The sequence below is a fragment of the Mus pahari genome, chromosome 15 (assembly GCF_900095145.1).
Source record: "Mus pahari chromosome 15, PAHARI_EIJ_v1.1, whole genome shotgun sequence".
Lineage (NCBI taxonomy): Eukaryota > Metazoa > Chordata > Mammalia > Rodentia > Muridae > Mus > Mus pahari.
Window position 1 is genome coordinate 30,726,114 of NC_034604.1, and position 19,370 is coordinate 30,745,483.

General features: G+C 35.7%; 1 protein-coding gene across 5 annotated transcripts in view; it reads left to right on the forward strand.

Moving 5' to 3' along the window:
• The window catches only part of Matr3 (matrin 3), a 32,194-nt gene that overhangs the window by 4,046 nt on the left and 8,778 nt on the right, over positions 1 to 19,370 (forward strand). For all 5 annotated transcript variants that reach the window (XM_021215095.2, XM_029546750.1, XM_029546748.1 and 2 more), the window contains exons 2-10: positions 7,158 to 8,252; positions 12,928 to 12,989; positions 13,801 to 13,842; positions 14,126 to 14,238; positions 14,485 to 14,537; positions 16,429 to 16,554; positions 16,863 to 16,988; positions 17,182 to 17,349; positions 18,390 to 18,521. In XM_021215095.2, coding sequence (XP_021070754.1) covers positions 7,341 to 8,252; positions 12,928 to 12,989; positions 13,801 to 13,842; positions 14,126 to 14,238; positions 14,485 to 14,537; positions 16,429 to 16,554; positions 16,863 to 16,988; positions 17,182 to 17,349; positions 18,390 to 18,521 — 1,734 coding nt within the window. In that variant the 5' untranslated portion in view covers positions 7,158 to 7,340. The remainder of the gene's footprint in view (positions 1 to 7,157; positions 8,253 to 12,927; positions 12,990 to 13,800; positions 13,843 to 14,125; positions 14,239 to 14,484; positions 14,538 to 16,428; positions 16,555 to 16,862; positions 16,989 to 17,181; positions 17,350 to 18,389; positions 18,522 to 19,370) is intronic.

Here is a 19,370-nt window from a genome sequence, read left to right on the forward strand (position 1 = left end):
CACGCCTTTAATCCCAACACTTGGATTTCTGAGTTTGAGGCCAGCCTGGTCTACAGAGTTCCAGGACACAGAAACCCTGACTCGAAAAACAAAAAGAGAAAGAGAGAGAGAGACAGACACACACACACACACACACACCCCTACACACCTACACCTACACCTAACACCTGTAATGAAATGCATAGGATGATCCCCCTCTGCCCCTCAAATCCAGTTAAGGTACTCAGCTTATTTTGTCAATCCAGGGCACATATTAGAAAACACAATGTTTCTGTTTTTTTTTTTTTTTTTTTTTTTTTGAAACAGGGGCTTGCTATGTAACTTGTGTTTGTGCAGGAGCAAATGCAGTCTCACATGTATGGATGCTCTGTCTTGATGGACATAGAATTATTCTCCACCCCACTCTGCTTTGTACTCAAAGCTAGCTGGCCTTCCAACTTTTGGAATCTCCTCTGAGTCCCATGTCCTGTAGAAGTGTTGGGGTTTCAGGTATTCATTCTGTGCATTTGACTTGTCCCCTTTCACAGCAAACAGATTTACTCATTAAGTCATCTCTAGCCCTGTGCTGGTAACTTTTATTAAAGCCTTCTGCAAGGTTTCATGAGTGACAGATTTTTTTTTTTAATATTATATTTATGGTTCTAAGGATTGATCATAGGATCTCACACATTAAGTGCTCCACAATGAACTACATCCCAGCCTCCAAATGAAATGATTTATAAAAAAAAGTTTGTGTGTATGTCTGTGCACCACATATGTGCCTGATGCCCACAGAGGGCAGGCATTCCTTGAAACTGAAGTCATCGATGGTTGTGAGCCACCATGTGGGTGCTAGGAATCGATTCTCTGATGGCTAAGCCATATCTCCAGCCCCACCAAATGAAACTTGTAAAGAATAGTTGTCGTGGGCTGGTGAGATGGTAAGAGCACCAACTGCTCTTCCGAAGGTCCAGAGTTCAAATCCCAGCAACCACATGGTGGCTCATAACCATCCCTCACAAGAGCTGACTCCCTCTTCTGAAGTGTCTGAAGACAGCTACAGTGTACTTAAATATAATAAATCTTTTTTTTTTTTAAAAAAAAAAAAAGAATAGTTGTCGTGTCGGGCGTGGTGGCACACGCCTTTAATCCCAGCCCTTGGGAGAGGCAGGCGGATTTCTGAGTTTGAGGACAGCCAGGGCTATACAGAGAAACTCTGTCTTGAAAAACAAAACAAAACAAAAAAACCAAAACAAACAAGTTAAAAAACAAAACAAAAAAAGAAAAGTTGTCAACCCTGTCCTTGAACATGAATCTTAACACTGGTGTAAAAATCTTCCCCTTGGGCTTGGAGTGTATAGCTCTGTAGTAGAGTATTTGCTTATCGTGTATGAGAGCCTGAGTTTGAAACTCAGGAACCTGGTGAAAAACATTTGAAAAGTCCTAATCTTATAAATAAATATGATGGCTCATACCTGTAATCTAAAGGTGTCAATGAGATGGCACAATGGGTAGAGGTACTAGTGTGACCTGAATTTGATCCTGGAGTCCACAAGTGGCAGAAGATAATCGACTCTTCTAATTTTATGTATATGAGTATTTTGTACCCATGTATACAGGTACATTGCATTCATGTATGGTGCCTGCAGATGCCAGTGTTGTGGATACCGTTGAACTGGAGATACAGATAGTTCAGATAGTGAGAGCTGGGAGCCAAATTCAGGTCTTCTGCTAAGCTATCTCTCCACCTCCTAGAGTTACTTTTGAGTTATGTGCTGACCTTTATATATGTAATGTGGCATACGCATGTCTGCCCTCACAGCACATACCTACCCAAAAGCAGAAAAATCTAAAAAGTTCTTGCCTTTACCATCTTTTGTGTGACTCAGAAGGAGAATATTAAAACAATTGAGGTTTTGTAACTATTTTTAGCTTTTTATGAGCGTGAGATTAAATAAAGTTTAATATATAATGAATGATATTATTACCTGCATGCTTCTACTTTTTGGTTATGTCTTAAACTACCACTGGTGGTTAAATCACCATCAAATTAGTTGACATCTCTAGTTCTTTTAATTTGTTCTGTGTTGCTTTAGTTTTAGAGACTGTCTTGCTATATCACCAGCTTGGTACCCACGCTGTAGCTCAAGTTGATCTAGAAATTTCCTTTCTCAGCCTGCCAAGTACTGGTATCACAATATGAACGACACATGCAGACTTAAGAACATAATTTTCGTTTGTTTGTTTATTTGTTCGAGACGGGTTTTTCTGTATAGCCCTGGCTGTCCTGGAACTCTATTTGTAGACCAGGCTGGCCTGGAACTCAGAAATCCACCTGCCTCTGCCTCCTGAGCGCTGGGACTAAAGGCGTGCGCCATCACGCCCGACTAAGGCACAATTTTTTTGTTTTGTTTTGTTTTTGTTTGTTTTACAAGTCAGGGTTTCTCTGTATAGTCCTGACTGTCCTGGAACTCAGAAATCCACCTGCCTCTGCCTCCCAAGTTCTGGGGGATTAAAGGCGTGTGCCACCACCACCCGGCCACAATTTTTTTTTAAGATTTGTTTATTTATGTATATGAGTACACTGTAGCTGTCTTCACACACACCAGAAGGGGGCATCAGATCCCATTACAAATGGTTGTGAGCTATCATATGATTGCTGGGAATTGAACTCTGGAAGAGCATCCAGTGCTCTTAACTGCTGAGCCATTCTACTGCCCAACAAATGTGTTTTTAAGAAGTGATTATTTTGCCGGGCGTGGTGGCGCACGCCTTTAATCCCAGCATTTGGGAGGCAGAGGCAGGCGGATTTCTGAGTTTGAGGCCAGCCTGGTCTACAAAGTGAGTTCCAGGACAGCCAGGGCTAAACAGAAACCCTGTCTCGAAAAACCAAAAAACAAAACAAAACAAGAAGTGATTATTTTATATAATTGAGAACCTAACTCAAGATGTGACAATAATAGATAACTTTTAACAGTTTTTTTTTTTTCTGGCATATTTTAGTTCTTTTTTAAAGATATGAAGAAATATGTCAGACAATGCCAGGTGTCTTCAGGAATGCCTTACATCTTCTTAAGACCAGGTCTCACTTGGCCTGACATCACCGGATTAGAATACAATGGTTAGGTAAAATTACCTAGTATTTTTAATCTAAAAAAAAATTAAATAAAGAATATTTAATACTCAGGAGAGTTGTATTGTTATGTGAAATAATAGTTTGTTATGTATGTAAATGCATATTTTAATAAATTGGTCAATTTTGATCATTGGGCTAGTTTGCTTTTAGCCAAACCTGACATCCTGAGTTTATTTAATCCCCAAGAACCACATAGTAAAAGGAGAATACTAATTCCTGCAAGCTATCCTGTAACCACACTCATGTTCACTGCACACATAAAAATATCTTTGTTGCTGGGCGGTGGTGGTGCATGTCTTTAATCCCAGCACATGGAAGGCAGAGGTAGGCAGATTTCTGAGTTCGAGGCTAGCCTGGTCTACAAAGTGAGTTCCAGGAGGGCCAGGGCTACACGGAGAAACCCTGTCTGGAAAAACAACAAAAATAATTTTGTTTCATTTTGAGACAAGGTCTTACTATGTAAGACCTATGTAAGCTCTAAACTTACTATGTAGAGCAAGATCCTGCTGCCTTTGTATTTCAAGTATAAAGTAAACTGATTTAAATTGTAGTAAATTGCATTTATTCATTTATTTGTATAATACTTGCAGTTGAACTCAAGACTTCTTAAATATGCTAGGCAAGCAAGTAGCCCACTGAACTATTCCGTTCCCGTCCTACCCAAAGTAAAACTATTTTAAAAAAGTTAATTAAAATTAAAGTTAACTTTGGTAAGTTTTGTTAGTTTTCCTGATTTTTAGAGGGTGGGGATGTTTTGTGTTTGGAGAGTGGAAGATTGTCCATTCATGAATGGACATTTAGAATTTATAGGTAGATTGTATTTTGACATTACATTCGTAGGTTAGCTCTCAGAACTCTATTTTTTGTACCTGAAAATGACCTTTGCTTGTGATCTTCCGGCCTCTACTCTGTCAGTTCTCTGGAAGTAGAAGCAAGAGCATCTTGAGTTTGAAGCCAAGCTTCAAATGTGGACATTATGCTAGGATCACAATTGAGTGATATATCAGTGATAGAGGTTAAGCCCAAGATTTTAAAAGCATTCTTCTCACTGGGTAACAAACATCTCAAGCTTTCAGTTCCTTAGTTTAAAAAAAATGTTTACTTACAACTGGGGATAAGAACATGCTGCAACGAGGATGTGGGACAGCAAATGCCACAAGAAGACAATTCTTTGGGTCTCCCAAACCTTTCTGTCTGCTCCTGAGATCAAACTTTTTCCACTGATCATTTCCACTAAATGATCCCCAGCCCTTGAACTTTTTTTTTTTTTTTTTTTTGGTTTTTTGACACAGGGTTTCTCTGTGTAGCCCTGGCTGTCCTGGAACTTACTTTGTAGACCAGGCTGGCCTCGAACTCAGAAATCCGCCTGCCTCTGCCTCCCGAGCGCTGGGATTAAAGGTGTGCGCCACCACGCCCGGCTTGAACTTTTTATAGGTAGTTCAGTATTATGCTTTACTAATGAGTCAGGTCCCATGAAAATGAGTCCTTAAAAAACGGTTTGTATTCGTAGGTTCATTGACTAAAAATACTACTAGTGGCACTGTTTTCATATTTTCTGAGCAGTGCTTTTCATGCCTGATTTCTCTTTGTTACATAACACACTTCTGAGTTTTTCTGAAGCCAGGTTCCAAGATGTCTTAGAATGTGTGTGTGGAACTGTGTAGCCTCAAACTCAAAGACCTCCTACTGCCTCGTTACTACTCAGCTTAAGTGCTGAGTTTATATTTATGAGCACTACTGCTGACCCAGGGTGGGCGTGTGGGGTGTGGCAATTTATTTGGTTTGTATCAGTTAAAAATCCAACTTAAGTTCTTTTTTTGAGTAATGCTACTTCAGTGTTGTTCGTAGCTGCATTTTGAAATTAAGTATGTTAAAAGTAAATAAAGAGCCGGGCGTGGTGATGCAGGCCTTAAATCCCAGCACTTGGGAGGCAGGGGCAGGCGAATTTCTGAGTTTCCAGTACAGGGATATACAGAGAAACCCTGTCTCGAAAAACAAAAGACAAACAAACAAAAAAAGTAATTAAGAAGTGGTTCTTGTGGAATTGCACTTGTCATAGGATTTATATTGTTTGTCCTCCCTTTTCTGAGTCTTTCTAACATCCATTTTGTTTTGTCTTTTACCTTAACTTGGTTTTCCAGATCCACTGTTTTCATGTAAAGTACAAGAATATAATTGATGTCTCTAACTTAAAATGATTGTTTCCTTAAAATATGGTCTTTTTTAATGTGCAACAAATTACTATTTTAGCAATTTTTTCAAAAGACAGGCTTTTGAATAATAAAAGGCTTTGTAACATAAAAGTCAAAGCTGTGATAAATATTAACCATAATGTTTTAAAAATTTTTATTTTGAAAATGGCTTTTTTTTTTTAAAGGTGTATATAAAATGTAGACATTAATACTAATGTATATAGTATTTCAGCCTGCTGGTCTTTGGCATTTTAAAGGTACTATTAAAAAAAACTTTCATCCACTGTTCACTAACTCTTCTCTTCACTAATCTTAACTCAAAGCTTAAGTAGAGTACGTAAGTGGATCTTGTCTAGAACAAGTTTCCTTGGTGTCTTTTCTCAAATTCATCTTTCTTGGTGTACAAAAACATCTGTAATTCCAGCTACCACTGATAGCATTTGTGTCTTACTTTATTACATCTATTTTTTTTTTTATCCAGTCCAAATCTTTCTTGCCTGTGACTTTTTTTTTTTACTCTTCCTCTGCCTCTGTGTTCGTCCAGTATATCTTTACTTTAATATATCATTGATGGAATTGATCCTATAGTTGACTTTTAACTATTGGGTATTTTCTGAGTTTTAGTATAAATTTTATTAAACTCCCAATGCTTCCGTATTTGGCTAATTAACATAAAACTGAAAAAGCAATGCATCATAGTAGAAGTCTGTGGCAAATTGATCAGATTTATCTTGAGATTGTAAAGTTGTCCTACAGAAAACATTGGTTGTATTGTATTTTTTAACTAATGCTTTATGGGACTCACATGTTAATACTTTGCATATCCTTATAATAGTTTTGAGATGCAGTGCAACAGATTTAATAAAATAAGTTCCATCCAGAAACACATCTTGAAGGATCATAATCAAAAGTTTTCAAGCTACTGGGCTGTTCTTGTGAAGAGTTTGCAGAAATCTGTTAACAAGATCTTAGATTTCATTCATAAGCTTTTGAACTCTAGAGATGTTATAGCCTTGAACATTAAATGAACAATAATAGGTGCTAACTTGGGATGTTTCCCTTCTTTAAATCACCTGTATTTCCTATATCTGGGGTTTTTTTCTTGGTAGTTCTGTTTCTATACTGACCAAAATTGTTCTCCTTATAAGAGTAGGTATCGAATGAGCACTGCCTGGTACAGGATGGTCAGTAAGAAGGCAGTTAGTTGTGTGGCTTAAATTGCAGAAATCCTTAAATTTGTAGGAAATTACTTATTTTTCTTATTCACATCTGTCTTCACCTCAAATTATTTTTGCTGCATGAAGGTCTCAACTGTTACTTGATCTTAGATCTTACATCAGATGCTTGACCCCTAAGCTTCATTTACTTGTGATTTTACTTGGTTCTTTCTGAGAGTGATAATAGGTCTCATTTTCTAAAGCAGAATACAACTGGTTCATCTTTGACTTGCTGACCTTGATTTTTTTTTTTTAATTTTGATTTTTTTTTTAAGTCTTATAGAACTTCAGCATTGTACGATAGTATATTTTTATTCTTCTAAAAGAAGAACCCATCAATGTTTTCAATGAAATTTTGATGCACCCAAACATCTCACCTTCGGATTTATATGTTTTTAAGCCCAATTTGAAATTCCCTTTGTTAAATTTCAGCATGAAAAACTACTTTTTAACTATCTATATGCAGGCTCTGCATATATCCAGAATCTGTTTAAGATATGTAATGAATTCCTTGTAAGTTTGAGATCTTAAGTGGTTTTTTTAAATCAACATGATGCGTAAATTTTTTTTCTTAAAAAAAAAAAAAGCATCTACTAAAGGGATTTATGACTAAAACTGCTTATTTTTCTACAGAGTTGTCTGCTGGTTCTCAGCTTGAAGAAGATTCTACAGTCCTTATTGATCCTTTTTCTTGGCGTTACCATTTTTGAAGCAAAGTTAACCTAGCTTTCTAGCTTGAGCTTTCTTTTTGGCCGTCTTTTAAAACTTTTTTTTTTTTTTTTTTGATCTATAAAATAGACAAGAGATAGTTCTACAATGTCCAAGTCATTCCAGCAGTCATCTCTCGGTAGGGATTCACAGGGTCATGGGCGTGACCTGTCTGCAGCAGGAATAGGCCTTCTTGCTGCTGCTACCCAGTCTTTAAGTATGCCAGCATCTCTTGGAAGGATGAACCAGGGTACTGCACGCCTTGCTAGTTTAATGAATCTTGGAATGAGTTCTTCATTGAATCAACAAGGAGCTCATAGTGCACTGTCTTCTGCTAGTACTTCTTCCCATAATTTGCAGTCTATATTTAACATTGGAAGTAGAGGTCCACTCCCTTTGTCTTCTCAACACCGTGGAGATACAGACCAGGCCAGTAATATTTTGGCCAGCTTTGGTCTGTCTGCTAGAGACTTAGATGAACTGAGTCGTTATCCAGAGGACAAGATTACTCCTGAGAACTTGCCCCAAATTCTTCTACAGCTTAAAAGGAGGAGAACTGAAGAAGGCCCTACATTGAGTTATGGTAGAGATGGCAGATCTGCTACACGGGAGCCACCATACAGAGTACCTAGGGATGATTGGGAAGAAAAAAGGCACTTTAGAAGAGATAGTTTTGATGATCGTGGTCCTAGTCTCAACCCAGTGCTTGATTATGACCATGGAAGTCGTTCTCAAGAATCTGGTTATTATGACAGAATGGATTATGAAGATGACAGATTAAGAGATGGAGAAAGGTGTAGGGATGATTCTTTTTTTGGTGAGACCTCGCATAACTATCATAAATTTGACAGTGAGTATGAGAGAATGGGACGTGGTCCTGGCCCTTTACAAGAGAGATCTCTCTTTGAGAAAAAGAGGGGCGCTCCTCCAAGTAGCAATATTGAAGACTTCCATGGACTCTTACCGAAGGGTTATCCCCATCTGTGCTCTATATGTGATTTGCCAGTTCATTCTAATAAGGTGAGTTAAAGCAACAGATGCTTCTAATTTCTTTTACATTGTAGTGCCTATTCTGTATTTATCTATATCTTTTACTCTAATTCTGTAGTCTGATGACATTGAGTTGATCAAAAATTGTTATACTTTTGAGAACACTATTTGGAAGGTAATTGTTTTTGAGCAATATAAACCAGGGCTTTACATTAATGATACAGTCTACCTAGAATGCTTCTTGCCACAAAGCTGTCATCCACTGGAATTATCTTGATGGTTTTTTTTGTTTTTGTTTTGTTTTTTTGGGTTTTTGTTTTTTGGCATCAGTAAGTTCTTCTTAATCATATTTAAGCAGGCTTTTTTCTCCCCCAGTCTGCTTTGCTGAATTGTTTTAAGCATTTTTTCCCCCTGAAGTCAATGTGCTTTCCATTTAGGATGCTAGATTTCAGCTTTCCATCTGTCTTGATTGCTGATTTATATGTAGTCAAATATATATTCTTAGACAATTCTCTTTTTTCCTTATCTGTGGCTACAGGGAAAGAGTTAATGTAGAGCCCTGGTATGTGTTTCAGTATGTTTCATATTTTAGATTAGTTCATTCTTCCGTTTTTAATTTCCCTTTAACACAAACTCTCATACTATGACTGAAAAATTTCATCATTTTTTTTCTCCGTTTCCACAACTTGCTTAAACATATTCAAAGCTCACTTTTTATTATCCCATATTTATTGCATCTGTCCCTTTAGAGACTCTGATAAATCATTGACTACATTATTCTGCTCTGTGTTCCTTGTTTTAAAAAAAAAAAACAACTTTCTGATTTAGGCTTATTGTACTTCTGGTGTAGTCATTTGTGGGGGAAAAAAGGAAAACTAATTCTCCTTTAATTATCACATCTGGCAAAATGGAAACCATTTCAAAATGCCCTTTTAAATATGTTGTCCTTCTCTTTCAACCTTTTCAGTGTTACTCATTCTCATGGAGTTTTAAAACCTATTTTTCAGTATATATTACAGTTGACTTAAAGTCAATGGTGCTGCAGCACCCCACTAGCTTGTTCTATAATCTATGACCATTCATTTTTCCCCAGTGTGCTTAACTGGAATAAGTGCTACCATGAGATTGATTTTTATGGTTACTGTTACAGGGTTTTTCTTTACAGCAACATCTGAGACATTTTCTTTTCATAATCACTTTCTTTTAATTTCATTTTTTTTGTTTTAGTGTTTGACTTTTTTTTTAATCCACCTGTTAACGTTTTTTTATGTTTTATTCTCTTTTCTGTGATTAGTTTCCAGCATTTTTATCTTTTAATCTTTTATCCTATCTTGAATAAGTTACCATAAATGCCAAATTTAGATTTGTAGATTATTATTATAATTATTATTATTATTATTATTATTTTTTTTTTTTTAAGAAGTGAACTGCCAGGCATGGTAGCTCACTCTTGTAATCCCAGCACTGGGGAGGCAGAGACAGGTGGATCTCTAGGCCAGCCTGATCTCCAGGCCAGCCAGGACTATAAAATGAAACCCTGTTTCAACCAAGAAATAAAACCTAGAGTTCAGCAAATCTTATTTGTTAGACAATTTTATTAAAAGTAAAATTAAAATACTTTATTTTTATTCATTTAGAATTTTTAGATATACTAAATATGCCATGGTTTTTCTCTGTACTAAACTTTTAAGATTTAGACTAGTGTAAATGAAAAGGTTCCATTAAATTTGAATGACTTCTATGTTACCTCTTAACCTCTTTACCAAGCAGAAATTACTTGACTAGTATTCTCAGAAAAAATCTCTTAAATTTTAAGGGAAATAGTTACATTGATCAAATGAAATGATCTTAAAGAACTGTGAATCTTTGCAATTGGAAGAAAGGAACATAGGAGGATTGTCAGATAAAAGTTTATGTTTTGTAATAAGGCTTTTTTTTCTCTCCAAATTTTATAACTTCCTAGTTCCTAAAAAGGCTAATAATTTAAGTGAAAAGAGCAGTTTGAAATACTTGCTGACACTTTGGATTAAGGAGTTTTTTTAGCCTATAAAATGTTTGGTTTGTAGTTAGTTTTGCATACTCTTAAATATTAGGTATATTCAATTTTTGCTTAACTATTGGGTTTACAAAATTTGTGTTTGTAGGTTAGACCAATTTGAACAAGTTTAAGGATGTGGATTTTCTAAGTGTTTTATAGTTTTATAGCCTCAATTTACCTGATGTTTTCTGTGTATCTGCTTCATTGAAAAGGCAATTAATTAACCTCAGCAATAAAATGTGGACAGATACAAACTTTTTTAAAAAGAAAATCTTGTGGACATAGACAATGAAAAAAATTAAGTATCCTGCTCTCTGGTATCACTGCATAACTTGGAAAATCTGTTGTTTTCACTGAAGAGTAATGTTAAATAGCCTACATTATACAAAGTTCACATGAAAAGCATGATAGTAACTTGTCAAGATGGAGTGCCCTTATTTTCTATTTTTAGGTGATTTTTAAGTAATGGTCTTCCTTTGAATTCTTTTAAGGTCATTTTAGAACATAAAATAGCATGTAATCTCAAACTTCTCTCAACTTATAGAAAATGCCCACTGTAACATTTTTGTCTTAGGACTTGAGTTTCTATTTTTTCCTTTTAGTATTAGTTAGGTCTTTAAATTACATTCTATTCTGCACTTTGGAAATGCTTCTAGAATGATTGTTTTACAACTTACATAATCAAGAAGGTTTTTGGTTTTTTTTTGTTTGTTTGGTTGGTTGTTTGATTGGTTTTGGTTTTTTGTTTGGTTTTGGTTTTTCTAACCATTGGAATCTTAGTCTTCATTTTAAACTAGACAGTAAGAGATTAGGTACAGTAGAGCTGATTTATGATGAATGGGTGGGAGGTGTGTAACTAAATTTCTGATCTTGGCCTTCTTTTTAGTACTTGAAAGACCAGCCACATTTTTTTACCATAAACTTGAAACTTAAAGGACATGGGGGATTGGATATAATTTCTTTTCAGCTCTGTGTCCTTTCTATTTCCTATAGATTCAGAAGCATGCTTAATATGATAGCATTCTTTTCCTAAACACTGCTTCTTAAGGATCAATACTTGTATCTGAAATTGTTCTGAAATTCTTTAGGTTGATGGATTTGTTTGTTTAGTCCCTTTTCCTGAATTTTGTGAATTTACCCATGGCGCCTCTTGCTCATAGCCATTTTTAAAATGGCTTTCAGTAATGGTCTGTTGTGTTGCAAGTAGAAACTATTGTATAACAGCAATAGAAATCTCTCCAGTTCCTATAACTTTTGGAAGAATATAGCTTTCAGACTTAACTAAGAACAGTAAGTAGTTGATAGCACCTCACATTCTAAGCGTTATTTTATTTGGCTACGTTCTATTTCACTTCTTTCACAGGGTTTTAGTTAACTTTCTTAGAGCATAAAATATAACAAATAAAACTTAGAAATTAGCATCCAATTATAAAACTTCATTTTGGGCCTTCATAAAAGGCAAGTTGTGTGAATCGATGCTGTATAGAGATGCTGAAGCTCTCTAATCCCAATTTGAGAAAATTACATTGCCTGCCCATGTTTATATTCTATTTAGATATTTCAAGAACAGTGTCTATTTTAGAAATTGTCTGATTTGTGGGAATTTGAAAAGTCAAAACTACTTGTAAAACAATAGATTTTTAAAACAGTGCAGTATAGATGACCTCATTATATTTGGGAGGGTTCTGATAGTTTGTTTACCTTTATTAAGTCATTCATTTTTCACCACCATAGAAGACTTTTGTTGTAGCAAATATAAATAATTTAAACTTAGGAGACATAGCTAATTATGTTGTAATTTAGGAAATAAGCAGAGGCATTTTGGTGGCAAAGCCCACCTTAATTTAACTATTAATATTGGATAAAAAGTTAAACTGGATTTCTTTTTTCCTAGAGATAGGGTAATTAATTTGAATCAAATGAATTTAGTTAATGCTTTATATTTTAAAATAAATCTCAAAGAAGAAAATATTGATGGAATATATTGTTTCCTTCAAATTTGGGGGAAAGACACCAATTTTAGGGAAATGTGGAAACTTAAAATTTTGATAAATGGGGAACATTTCTTAGATAAGCCATTTACATTAAATCATGTTGGCCTTTTTGACAGTGCTTTTGTTATTGTTGAAGTTTTTTGTTTAAGTTTTTGTTTTGGGGGTGGTTTTGTTTTGGTTTTGCTATAGTAGAAAGTATAGTATATTTGGAATTTGTCTAAAAGGCTAGATGAAATTAAAGATTCAACTATAAGCTAATTATTCATACACATCTCCTAGAAGTCTAGATATGTGGCTATTTGAACATGCAGAATATTATTAAATATCAGTTCCAATAACAGTGGATACTTAAGCTTGGTCCACAGCAGTTACTGTGTGCTCAGCTGACCTTAAGGTCCATTATTCTTCTTGATCTTTCCTGTCTACATCTTTCCATGTCAGGTCTCAATTATGTTGACCAAGTTAATCCAGTTTTTCCAAGAATGTGCATAGAGTATTTGAGGGCAGGATCAAGCTTTAAGGACTCAGGAATTGTTTTAACATAAACCAATGTGATTTTTATACATCAGGAAGTGTTCATACAACCTGATAGTGCATAAACATTAATTTAATGGTTCATATAAAGATTTTGGCTATTAATTTTTGTTAATTCTACTAATTTACTTTGCTGCAGGAGTGGAGTCAACATATCAATGGAGCAAGTCACAGTCGTCGATGCCAGCTTCTTCTTGAAATGTAGGAATTTGAAATACATATAAAGCATCCGTATCGTGAATCAGAAACAGCCATCGTTGGTTTGGGGGATTTGGTCATTTACTTATGCATATGGTGTTACTGTCATAATTGATGATGTCTGGTTAATATTTAATCACAGATATATAAGAATATCTTGATGAATAATAGATGTAATAATGCTTTATTAATTTTTAATTTCTAGGATAAATATACATTGGCCTGTTAAAGAGTTTCAGTAGAATTAATGAAACGATAACACCTTAATAATAGCTAATACATGCTGTAAAACAAAATAGGGAAGAATAATTTAAAATTACTAGAAACCAAGTGAAGTTGCATGTGGAAATCTTTGACATACATGTCTTTAGTTCTGTATTTTGACTGCTACATTGAAATGGAATTCAAAGAAGCAGCCTACTGTAGCACATATTGTCCAGTCCATACATACGTAATTCCTTTGGGGCTGTCCTTTCTTTCTGATGCCATACCTTAACTCTGCTCTGATATCTCATAGTGAGGAAGGCCACTGATTTTTATTTATATAACCTGCTTCCTAATTCCTTGTGCAGCATTTTCCCTGCTTACAATTTAACAAAAGAAAGGAACATTTCAGCTTGTAACACTTTATGTTTACAACTCCAAATTTATTCCAAATCATTTGGTGCCTGAAGTTCTTTTTGAAATATCTATTAAATGCATTTGACAATGTAGATTCTCATAACTTTACTAATCATCTCTGTTTTAGAGGCTTAACAGAGCTACTTTGTGAGAACCATTTTATTTTAAAATTAATTTTCTGATCTTTTTAAAGCTACCCAGAATGGAATCCTGACAATGATACTGGACACACAATGTAAGTTAAGATTTTTAAGGCTATTTATTGTTGATAAAGGAGATCAGTGTAAGGCATACAAGGTTAATTTTCTTGTTTAATGAATTTTTTTTTTATTTCTTCACCAAATAACATTTTTTTAAAGTACCAGTGTAAGGAATTTTCAGAAAATAATGAAGTGATTATTTTTCTTTTACTTTTACACATTTTCTACTACTTTATATACAAATATTTCTAAAGCTTAACACAGTCACAGTTATTTAAGAGGTAGTTTATTTATACTTTATTTTGTTCTTATTACTAGGGGTGATCCATTCATGCTGCAGCAGTCTACAAACCCAGCACCAGGGATTCTGGGACCGCCGCCTCCTTCATTTCATCTTGGAGGACCAGCAGTTGGACCAAGAGGAAATCTGGGTGATTATATGAAATTCATAGTGTCTTTAATAGTAACTTTTACTATAACTACCTTTAGTGTAAATGGTGGTATAGGAATGTTCATTGAAAAGTTCTTTTAAAGTAACAGCATAAAAAGACAGTCATTTATAAATGTCTTTCCATTTGTATTTGAAAGATGTCCATTTTTAAAAGAAAAACCTTGTTTTGCAAAGGAAATACATTTATTGTAATTCATTTAAAATTTTTCTTATTTGCTCTACACAGGTGCTGGTAATGGGAACCTACAGGGACCAAGACACATGCAAAAAGGCAGAGTGGTTCGTGATACAGCTATTGCTTCTCTCCATAATTATTGTTGGGAATGTGATTCCATTTAAATGTTTATTAATTGAATCTTTTGTGGGGGTTGACAGGATTTCGAGACAGGGTTTCTTTGTGTAGGCTGTGGTAGAATAGGTCTGTCCTCAGAGTCAGAGATCCAGCTGCTTTTGCCTTAGAATGCTGGAATTAAAGGCATATACCACCAATGACCGACTCTCGTGATTCAATCTGAATCACAGTCATTATAACAGGATGGGCATTTTAATTAGAAAACGTTTAGGATCTGGGTGTGAGGGCATTCATTTAATCCCAACATTCAGGAGACAAAGTCAGGTAGATCTCTTTGACTTTGAGGCAAGTCAGGGGCAATATGTGACTCTTATTTTTTATTTTTATTTTTATTTTGGTTTTTTGAGACAGGGTTTCTCTGTGTAGCCCTGGCTATCCTGGAACTCACTTTATAGACCAGGCTGGCCTCGAACTCAGAAATCCTCCTGCATCTGCCTCCTGGGTGCTGGGATTAAAGGCATGCGCCACCATGCCGGGCTCGTGACTCTATTTTTTTTAAAAAATTAAAAGTGTGTGTGTGTTTGTGTGTGTGTATTTTTAAGCTTTGACATGCTTTGACATGACTGGTAGTAGTTAAAAGACTTCATAAACAGAATTAGCTTGGAAAGATCGCAGGACGAACATGGTAGAAGGAAAGAACCAGTTCCCTCAAGTTGCTCTCTGACCTAACACCACAGCATGTGAATGTCCACACATATAATTTTAAAAAATGTAGTAAGGGCAAGGTAGCAGATCTCTGTTGGTTCCAGGGTTATACAGACAAACCCTGTCTTGAAAAAGTAAAGAGAGCCAGGTGTGGTGGCGCACGCCTTTAATCCCAGCATTCGGGAGGCAGAGGCAGGTGGATTTCTGAGTTCGAGGCCAGCCTGGTCTCCAAAGTGAGTTCCAGGACAGCCAGAGCTATACAGAGAAACCCTGTCTCGAAAAACCAAAAAAAAAAAAAAAAAAGAAAAAAGAGAAGAAAAAAGAAAAAGTAAAGAGGAAGAATGATGTAAGGATTTGTAGAAAGAATGAATGTTTTTGAAATTTGACAATAACCACCATTTGATTTTTTTGATTTGTTTTGTTCTGTTGTTTGGAAGAATTTATTCCAGTTCAGGCGTGGTGGCATATGTATAGCACTCAGGAAGCAGAGGCAGGCTGGTTCACATAGTGAGGTTTAGGACACAGCCAAAGATACATGTGAAATCCTGTCTCAAAAAAAAAAACCCAGAAAATACACGAATTTATTCCCATAACATTTAATATGCTCTGTACTTTAAATTCTCTATAATGCTAAAAAGTTAAGTAATAATGTTTTCAGGTTGATTATAAAGTAAAAAAAATATAAGCAATATATTTTAATTGTATTTTCTCCCTAACCACCCAAAACAAGAAACACTCACCCCCATACACACTTGCACACCGGCATGCACACGTACGGGGCCCCCCCACCAAGAAAAAACAAACATTGAGATGATGTGGGGGGAGCCACTCTTTAAAAATGTTAGTATGGGGCTTAGCAGTTAGTAGTAACGTGGCTATTGGAGTTTGGTGCCAACTCTGATGTTGAGTAGCTCAGTGTTTTATGATGTCAACTCCAGGGAATCTAACCCTCTTCTGGTCTCTACAGGCACTAGTGGGAATACGCACACATATAAAAAATATGTGAAAGTTGTATGTGTATATGTAAATTAGTGCTAGATATTTAACCTAGGGCTTTATGCTTACTACATGCTAAGTATTACATACTGCTGTCTGGTAAATACATGTTTAAGTTTCTCAAAATGCTTTTTTAAAAGGACTTTTTTTGTTTGTGTGTGTCCCTCTAATGTGTAGGAAACCAGCCGAGTTGTTCACATTATGGATTTTCAGCGAGGAAAAAACTTGAGATACCAGCTGTTACAACTGGTGGAACCATTTGGAGTCATTTCAAATCATCTGATTTTAAATAAAATTAATGAGGTATGAGTTGGACATTAGTTAACTCATGGTATTCATATATTAAAGAAATTTAATGAGTTTTGATGTCATTTTTAATTGTCAATTTCAAATATCAGAAGAAAGGTAAGGTGCTAAAGCTAAATAGATTGTTAGCTATAATAAATGAAAGATTTGTGATTCCTAAGTAAAATATCAGCTTGACAACAATGGTCTTTTATTTACATTTTGGTTATTGAAGATGTTCTCTATAAAAGAATTAAATACAATAATGTAAAATCTGTAAATATTGGGAGTAACATTTTTACAAATTTCTTTTTGTGTAATTTTAGGCATTTATTGAAATGGCCACCACAGAAGATGCTCAGGCTGCTGTGGATTATTATACAACTACACCAGCATTAGTGTTTGGCAAGCCAGTGAGAGTTCATTTATCCCAGAAGTATAAGAGAATAAAGGTAGTGGCCTTTTATTTGTCCTTGCCTCTAGGTTTTGTATATATAGTTAGTTTAATATCACTTCTGTATTTGTTAGGTTAGTTAATTAAAACTTAAGCTGTTAGTAATTGTAACATAAATATCAACCTTTAACTTGCATTTTAATCTTTTTTTTTTTTTTTTTCTAATTTCCTCCCTGGTTTTGTTTTTAAAGAAACCTGAAGGAAAACCAGATCAGAAGTTTGATCAAAAGCAAGAACTTGGGCGTGTGATACATCTCAGCAACTTACCTCATTCTGGCTATTCTGATAGTGCCGTCCTCAAGCTTGCTGAGCCTTATGGGAAAATAAAAAATTATATCTTGATGAGGATGAAAAGTCAGGTAAAGTCATGAGCATGGTTTTTGTTTTTGGTTTTTGTTTTTTCGAGACAGGGTTTCTCTATAGCTCTGGCTGTCCTGGAACTCACTTTTTAGACCAGGCTAACCTTGGACTCAGAAATCCGCTGAGCGCTGGGATTAAAGACTGTGCGCTACTACGCCCGGCGGGCAGGTTTTTTTTAAAGAGTAATTCTCAATGTACTTTTAAGATAATTTGGTTTGCTAGGAGTGGATGTCAATAATAGAAATGTATACATTCTCTCTCTCTCTCTCTCTCTCTCTCTCTCTCTCTCTCTCTCTCTCTCTCTCTCTCTTTCTCTGTCTCTCTCTCTCTCTCTCTCTCTCTCTCTCTCTCTCTCTCTCTCTCTCTCTCTTTCTCTGTCTCTCTCTCTCTCCTCTCCTCTCTCTCTCTTTCATACACATACACACAATTTTCGTAAGTTTTGAAAATTACAAAGTTGGAAGTAAAATGTTTTGGTTTTTTTCCTAAGCGCACACTTTTAATCCCAGCGCTTGGGAGACAGAGGCAGGCGAATTTCTGATTTCGAGGCCACCCAGGTCTGCAGAGTGTGTTCCAGGATAGCCAGTGCTACACAGAGAAACCCTGAATCAAAAAAAAAGGAAAAAGAAGAAGAAGAAGAAGAAGAATTTCCTTCGTAAAAGTCGTAAAAGTCAACGGTCTTATTAAACATGTGTAGACACCCAGCTTTGAGTATTTGTGCACTGGGTTGTAGGTTTTATTTTGTTTTGTTAAGTGCTAGACTTAAAACATGAGACATTGGCCAGCTTTTCAGAATCCAAATTTAGTAGCTGAATTCACTTTACTCATATTTGAAATTTTTATGTAAAGAAGAGGACAAGGAATGAAACAAGTCTTAGGATTCAATTACCAGCAATTCCCAGAATCAGGAGAGTATTGTTTTTTTTGTTGTTGTTGTTTTGTTTTGTTTTTTTAATGATTTCATGATGTAAAATAAGATAATTTTAGTGCAATTTCAGTAAAAGTAATGTCATTGTGGGTTTCTTCCCCTCCCTCCTACCAGGCTTTTATTGAGATGGAAACCAGAGAAGATGCAATGGCAATGGTTGACCACTGTCTAAAGAAGGCACTTTGGTTTCAGGGGAGATGCGTTAAAGTTGATCTGTCTGAGAAGTACAAAAAACTGGTGTTGCGGGTATGTATTGCTTAGGTGACAAGGTCTAACTATGTACCCTAGTCTGCCCCTAGCTGCTAAATTTGCCTTTTCCTGGCCTCTGAGGGTCCCTGGACATCATTATACACTCATCACAGACAGGTAGACACAGATAAAAGTAAATCTTACAGGCTTAATCTTAAAGTCTTAATGGAGACTTACTGGAGAAGAGCATTTGATATTCATGCCAAAAACATGGGCTCAGTTCCCATCACCCATATGACTCAAAACCACCTGTAACTCTGATTCAGGATTCGCCCTGTAGTTGTACCAATTTAAAATTTTCCCTCTCCTGCGTCCCTCAACCAGGTAACTGAAAATTTGCCTGCATCTATTTCCTCCAGTAATTGGATGTGGACATTTTAATGCAACCAATAGTTTTAAATTAAGGAACAAGGTTTGCACAACAAAAGTTGCTATGCGTGAGAATCCCCTCATCTTGAGGCAAGTAGACCTTGGGATACAGAATTTATGATTACATTACATAGCAACAAACCAAAACTCAACACAGACCCTCTCTTCTAATCTCTGTGATTCAGGCATGTATGTGGTGCATTATAAACATTCAGACAAACCCTTATAAAATATAAACCCATATAAAAATGAGAAAAATCTGGGCTGGGTATTCACCATTAACCTCAGCACTTGAAAGGCATAGGCAATTAGAGCTAGTTCCCTTGATGTAGTGAGACTGTGCCTCAAAAGAGGAAAAGAAAAGATATTTTGAACCTTTTCTCTTCTCTTCTCTTCTCTTCTCTTCTCTTCTCTTCTCTTCTCTTCTCTTCTCTTCTCTTCTCTTCTCTTCTCTTCTCTTCTCTCCTCTCCTCTCCT